General features: G+C 45.9%; 1 protein-coding gene across 1 annotated transcript; it reads right to left on the bottom strand.

Annotated features, from left to right (window-relative positions):
- Window positions 1-878: 878 nt before the first annotated feature.
- LOC123256010 (plasmalemma vesicle associated protein) lies at window positions 879-5,925 on the bottom strand (the record flags this gene model as incomplete). The annotated part of the gene is made up of 4 exons (XM_044684706.1): window positions 879-1,006; window positions 1,379-1,439; window positions 2,511-3,211; window positions 5,812-5,925. Coding segments are annotated over 4 exons (962 nt in total), but the record flags the coding sequence as incomplete, so codon positions are not given.
- Window positions 5,926-6,311: the final 386 nt, after the last annotated feature.

The raw sequence follows: 6,311 nt of genomic DNA, 5'->3' as shown, positions 1-6,311 counted from the left end.
TCTCCCTCTCTCTCCCTCTCTCTCCCTCTCTCTCTCTTCTCTCCCCCACCTTTTCCCTTCTATCTTAGAATTGACACTAAGAGGAGCAGCTGGTTGGTTCAGTGGATTGAGAGCCAGGCCTAGAGATGAGGAGTCCTGGGTTCAAATCTGGCCTCAGATACTTCCTAGCTGTGTGACCCCCCCATTGCCTACCCCTTACCACTCTTCTGCCTTATAATGAATACATTGTAGTGATTCTAAGATGGAAGTTAAAGATTTAAAGAAAAGGGGGAAAAAAAAGAATTGATACTAAGGGCCGAGATAAGTGCTCGGTAATGGGGGTTAAGTGACTGGCCATGGGACACACAACTAGGAAGTATCTGAGGCCAGATTTAAGCCCAGGACCTCCTGTCTCTAGGCTTAGCTCTCTCTCCACTGAACAATCTAGTTGTTCCTCTTTCATTTTTCAAAAGAAGAACTTGAAGCTTATGGAGGTTAAAACTTGCTTGGGGTCACCCATCTGGTAAGTGAAAGAACTAAGTTTTCTAGTGCAAATAGTATTATCCTTATTTTACAAAAAAGGAAACTGAGGCCTAGAAGGCTGAGTCAGTTACCATCAGTCACATAGCTAGAAAGTGTGGGATTTGAACCTTTCAAATCTCCTTTCTGCAAGTCCAGCCCTCTCTCCACTGTATGATAGTATCACTCCCTCTGCAGAGGCTGATGGGAGAATGGAGTGGGCACAACCCCGAGGCCCTAGGACAGGCACTGCAGTCCTAAGGAGGGGATGTGAGGTTCTTGCCATCTGTGAAACAGAAAGAAAGAATAACCCTCGCCCTCCCACCTTTCAGGGCCAGCTAGATTTTTTTCTGCCAGGTTCTGACTTACAATTGGGCGCATACACATGCTATTGTGAGCAGAGCCTACCCGTGACCAAGAGCTCACCTGGCTGGGTTTCCAGGAGGCACATTAGCCTTCTGATAAAGCTCCAGCACCTTCTTCTTGAATTCTTCTAGGCCAGCAGGGTCTGAAAAGGGAACAAGCAGCAGGGTCAGGCTTGGGCCTCCCCACAGCCCTGGGATTGGGGAACGATGGACAGAGGTTTCATCCAAAATGAACTCCTGGGCCCTAAGCCTGAAGGGGAGCCCTTCTTAAGCTCATCTGATTTCTAGTTCTGTCGGTATTTCCTCCAACTGTTTGTAGGGCATTCCCAGAACTCCCAGAAGCTCCATCAGACCATGGAAACTTTCAGGTAGCTTCTCCTGCCTGGAGATCAGAGATCTAGCATGTAGGCACCCTCACCCAGCTGGGATAAGCAAGCATGAAAAAGTACCAAGGGCAACGGAGAGTGAGTTGGTGTCAAAGCCCAAAAGACTCATTCACTCTCTGCTTCACTTACCAATACGAGTCGGGCTAACAGCAGGTCCGGGGGGTCGCTGTATGGTTGGTAAACCTTGGGCCTGTTAAGGTTAAAGGAACACACAGGGGTCAATAGGGAGCTTGGTATGCTAGAAAGAGTAGCAGCAAGAAAATAATAAATTGTTAAAAATGTGAAGTTCTGTAATCAGTCTCTGAATGTGCTACATGTATGACCCTGGGCAAGTCATTTAACCTCCATGGTCTTCAGTTTCTTCATTTGTCAAATGAAGAGTGACCTTCGAGGTCCTTTCCAGCTTTAAAACTCTGATCTTAAGGTTAGTTCCTTCCAGAATTCAAGTGGCTTAAGGCCCCTTTGCCAATCTCTGACCAAGGGAATTGAGTCTACTTGGGTCTGTCTCTTCAACTCAAAAACAAGAAACTAAGAGGGATCGTGTCCCTGGTTCATCTAGAATATAGGAACCTGGAGGTGTGCACACAGGAAGCTCAAACATATGTGGCAAGCCACAGAGATACACATGATCATCCCCAGACTTGTGTACACGTAACACACAATCACACAAATGAAACACAGACACACACACACACACACACACACACACCTCCATCCCCATCCTCAACTATATGATAATAATACAAATAGTCAATCACTGATTCAATTCCTTCAATAGAGGAAGTGCCCCCTGGGATTTCATTGGTGGAAGGAACTCCCTCTCTCTACCAGTGAAGATCACCCCTTCCTTCTGCCATTTGTAGTCTAAAAACTGCTGCAAGGTTAAATGACTTGGCTGGGGTCGTCCAACCTAATAAGCATCCCCAACTTAACCCCCAACTACTCTTCAACTCAATCCCCTCCTCTTCCTCATAACCGTCCCTAGCTTAACCCAACGCCATTCCTCTTTTAATTCAATCCTCTATCTAACCTCATGACCATCCCCAACTTATTCCTAACTCCATCCTCATCCTTCTCTCAACCAACCCTATTCCAATCCAATCTCCTACCCAACCTCTTGACTATCTCCAACTTGAACCCCGGCCTCCGACTCCTCTTCCTCCATGACCCTTTCATTCTTCTGTCCACCCCCACATTTCTCCTTGGTCCTGATGTGCTCCAGATCCCCCCTCCCGGTTGCCTCCCCAGGTCTAGTCTTCACCTTGGTCTTGATGCAGGTATCCAGGGTGGCCTTGTTGATGTCCAGTTGCCCCTTGACCAGGATCAGCTCTCCCTTCTTCTGCTCAATTTCCTTGATCAAGGCCTCTTTCTCTCTCTGCAAGGCAGCCTTCTCTTCCAAGGCTAGCCGGCCTTGTTTGACACAATCTTCTTGGAGTTTCTGCAGCCTTTCCTGGGTTTCTTTGGTGGCCTTCTCCTTCTCCTCCTTACAGGTTACCAAGCTCTTTGCATTGGCCTCCTTCTGACGCTGCAGCTCAGCGTTCTCCCGGGTTACCTGATCGATGCCTGCCTTCAGTTCCCTGGCGAGGCTCTCGATCCTGTCCAACACAATCCTGGGCAGCTCCCGGCAGTGACGCATGACCTTCTCAACCTCAGGGGAGTAGTAGAAGGGTATGCTGTCCAAGTTCCTGTAGAGCAGGGATTCCCTCCATATCTGCTCCACCTTGGCAGAGAGCTGGTCCTTGTCTAGTCTAGCACACAAGTCTCGGACTTGCTGGAGTTCATTGACTACCAGCTGGTGTTCACCAAAGAGACTTAACTTTTCCATATTGCATTTTTTATTCTCAGCCTCAATTTTCACCTTCTCTGCTAGCAAGGCCTCCTTGTCCTTGTTGCAGGCTATCTTCAGGGATTCCTGCTGTAACTGTGCCAACTTGGCCTTCTCTTCAAGGGCCCGGATCTGGGCTGCAAGGATAGAGGATGAAAGCAATGGATGGACTCTGAAAGATAGTCTCTCAGACTTGTCCTATCACCAGGATTCTTTTTTTTTATTCTTTTTTTTTTTAATGATTTTTTAAAAACCCTTACCTTCCGTTTTGGAGTCAATACTGTGTATTGGCTCCAAGACAGATGAGTGGTAAAGGCTAGGCAATGAGGGTTAAGTGACTTGCCCAGGGTCACACAGCTGGGAAGTGTCTGAGGCCAGATCTGAATCCAGACCTTCCTGATTCTAGGTCTGACTCTCAATCCACTGAGCTACCCAGCTGCCCCTATCACCAGGATTCTTAACCTGAGATCCATGAATTTAGTTTTTCAAAAATTATTACTTTAAAAGATATATTGATGATTGACTTTCAGAGAATTCATTTCTTTGTTCATCCTCTGTATTTTATTTTGTGCCTTTAAGAACATTATCCAGAGAAGGGATCCATAGGATTTACTAGAATACGGAAGGAGTCCATGACATAAAAATAGGTTCTACATCTTTGCTCTGTCTTAAGGCTAGTGGTATCCCCCAGGGGTCAAAGTCTGGTCTGTCAGAGCTGAGAGGTGAAATGGAAGACAGATAGAGCTGCAGATTGGATGTGGGGGACAGATCCTTACAGATCATAGATGAGAAACTTAAGAACTGAAAGGAGCCTTAGAGACCATCTAGTTCAACTCCTTCCTTTTAGAGATGAGGAAAATGAGACCCAAAGAAATTAAGTGACTTGCCCAAGGTCACATAATACTGGGTGGCAGAGTTGGGATTTGAACTCAGTTCCTCTGGCTCTGAAACCGGCACTCATTCTACTCTAGCATGTTGCCTTCTTTGGACTGATGTGGCCTCCTTCCACCCCTCTTAAGACTAGTTACATCTTAGTTAGGGGTAATGGAGCAGGGTTGGGGTGGGGGTCTCCATGTCATATTAAGGCACATAGATGGATGGACACTTTGGATGATCCCACCATTCACTTCCTCCAAAAAACTGGTGAATGGGAACTGTTACATCAGAGATAGGCTAGAAAAAGATGGCAAGAAGGAGAAAACAGGAGGAAGAGAGTGAGAAATAGATGGGGAAGAAGAGAGAAGTCTCCAACGGGGCTCCTTTGGGGCTGATGACTTCTGACCCCTGGCCATTGACCCCCAACTTCTGCTTTTATGAAGCATCTGGTCCAATGTATTCCCGAAGCATGAAATCTCCCATCTCTTCCTCCCCTCCCCTTCTCCTTCTTCCCCTCTTCCCTCCCTTCCCTTCCCCTCTTCTTGTCTGATCTCTTCTCCTCTCCTCTCTTCTCCCATCCTCCTGTAACAGTCTCAGTAACCATTTAGAAGCAATTACTGCTTTTATGCAAGTGACTCCCATTGGCCCTATTCCTAGCACTAACCTCTGGTCTGATAGCTAATCTCCTGTCTCTGCCTGCTGGCTGGACATTCCCCAGCCCCTCATTGGTCATCCAGTCCCTGATAAAGACCTTCAATGAAGGAGGGACTCGCCTAACCCATCCCACTGTGGAATTGTGGTGGTGACTAGGAACCTTGGAATCCCTCAGAATCTTGAGGGAGCTTCTGGTCTGTCCCCTTCCCCCCCCCCCCCAAGGAGGATTCCTAGTTATGGTGGCCCTTCTTACATCTCTGACCATTTAGATTTGGAAAGGATCTTAGAGACTGCATCCTTCAAGCCATTTTGTGGATGAGGAAACTGAGGCCTGGCCAAGAGAAGGGACTTTTTGAAGTTAATAAGTTAATAAGTAGCAGAGCTGGGATCTGAATCCTAACTCCACTATGATGGTTCTTTTCCTTCTCCCATCTCAAAGCCTTCCCTAGGGGGGGACCACAGAACTCTGACCCAGTATAACAGCATCGTGATAGATCATTTCCTGTAGGTAACAGGGTTCGTTTTCTTCCCGTCCCATCTTCGTGCCCTCTCTGCTTCTGCTACCCATAGTCAGAAGTGAAAGATCTCCCTCATCATGGCTTTATCGATTCACCCTCTATCAGTGGGTGTCCCCCAAGGACATGTTGTGGGCCTTGTCACTAGGACAGTGACCTTTCTTTCCCTTTTAAACTTGTTCAAAGTCAATTTTAATATTTTTTTTATTTTTAATAATATTTTTTTCCTCAATTACCTGGAAAAAAACAATTTTTTTAACCTCTGCTTTTTTTTTTTAAGTTTGAGTCCAATTCTCCCCTTCCCTCCCTGAGATGGTAAGCAATCTGATAGAGATGTCCCATGCGTAATAGTATAAAACCTCTTTCCATATTATATTTCATTTTATTTCTACACACAAAATAAGACAAGTTGGCCATTCTCTCTTGGCCTCAGTTTCCTTCTCTATAACACAGATGGCCTCTGAGGTCTCATCTACATCTCAAGCCAAGATTCTATAATTCTTTTATCTCGATGTTTTCTTCCTCCATGGCTTTGGTCATCACTCCCCCACCTGGCTTTCATTTCTCCCTTCTCTGCACATCTGTATGAATAGCTCTGATTTTCAGTGCTCCGTCTCTGATTTAGCCCTTCAAATTCACCAAACCCCAATCCTCCCTCCTCCCTTCAGCCCATTCCTCTTCCATCCTCTAACCTGTACAGTTCTGCTTGTCCTTTAGGAGGGTTTCTTGACAGAGGGCTTCACTCCTTATGATGGCAATAATATAGTTTATATAGTTCTGGTTCTGAATCTGGGAAGAGGAAAGCACTGGGTTCAGATTCAGGCAGGCATTCAGGCACATTCAGTCTCTCCCAAATCCCTCAAATAGAATAAAGATGGCGGGGGGGGGGATGATAATAATAGCTGACATTTCTATAGCCCTTAAAGGTTTGCAAAAACAAAAACAAAAACAAAAAATGGACACTGCAAAGGCGAGAGTGTCCATTTTTTTCATCTCACTTGTCAGAGGGGGAAACTGAGGCTCAAATTGGTGAAGCAACTTGACCAATGGGTGGAGCCAAGATGTGAACCCAGGTCCTTTTCATGTTGGTATATAATCTCAGGGCAAATAAGAGATGATTGTTGAATTGACAATTTGAATGAAATAGAGCGAGTAGAAGTATGGTGTATGGGAAGGATTTTGACACTGAAAT

The sequence above is a fragment of the Gracilinanus agilis genome, unplaced genomic scaffold, assembly GCF_016433145.1.
Source record: "Gracilinanus agilis isolate LMUSP501 unplaced genomic scaffold, AgileGrace unplaced_scaffold55278, whole genome shotgun sequence".
Classification (NCBI taxonomy): Eukaryota; Metazoa; Chordata; class Mammalia; order Didelphimorphia; family Didelphidae; genus Gracilinanus; species Gracilinanus agilis.
Note: the sequence above shows the minus strand (reverse complement) of the source record. Positions and strands in the feature narration are given on the sequence as shown.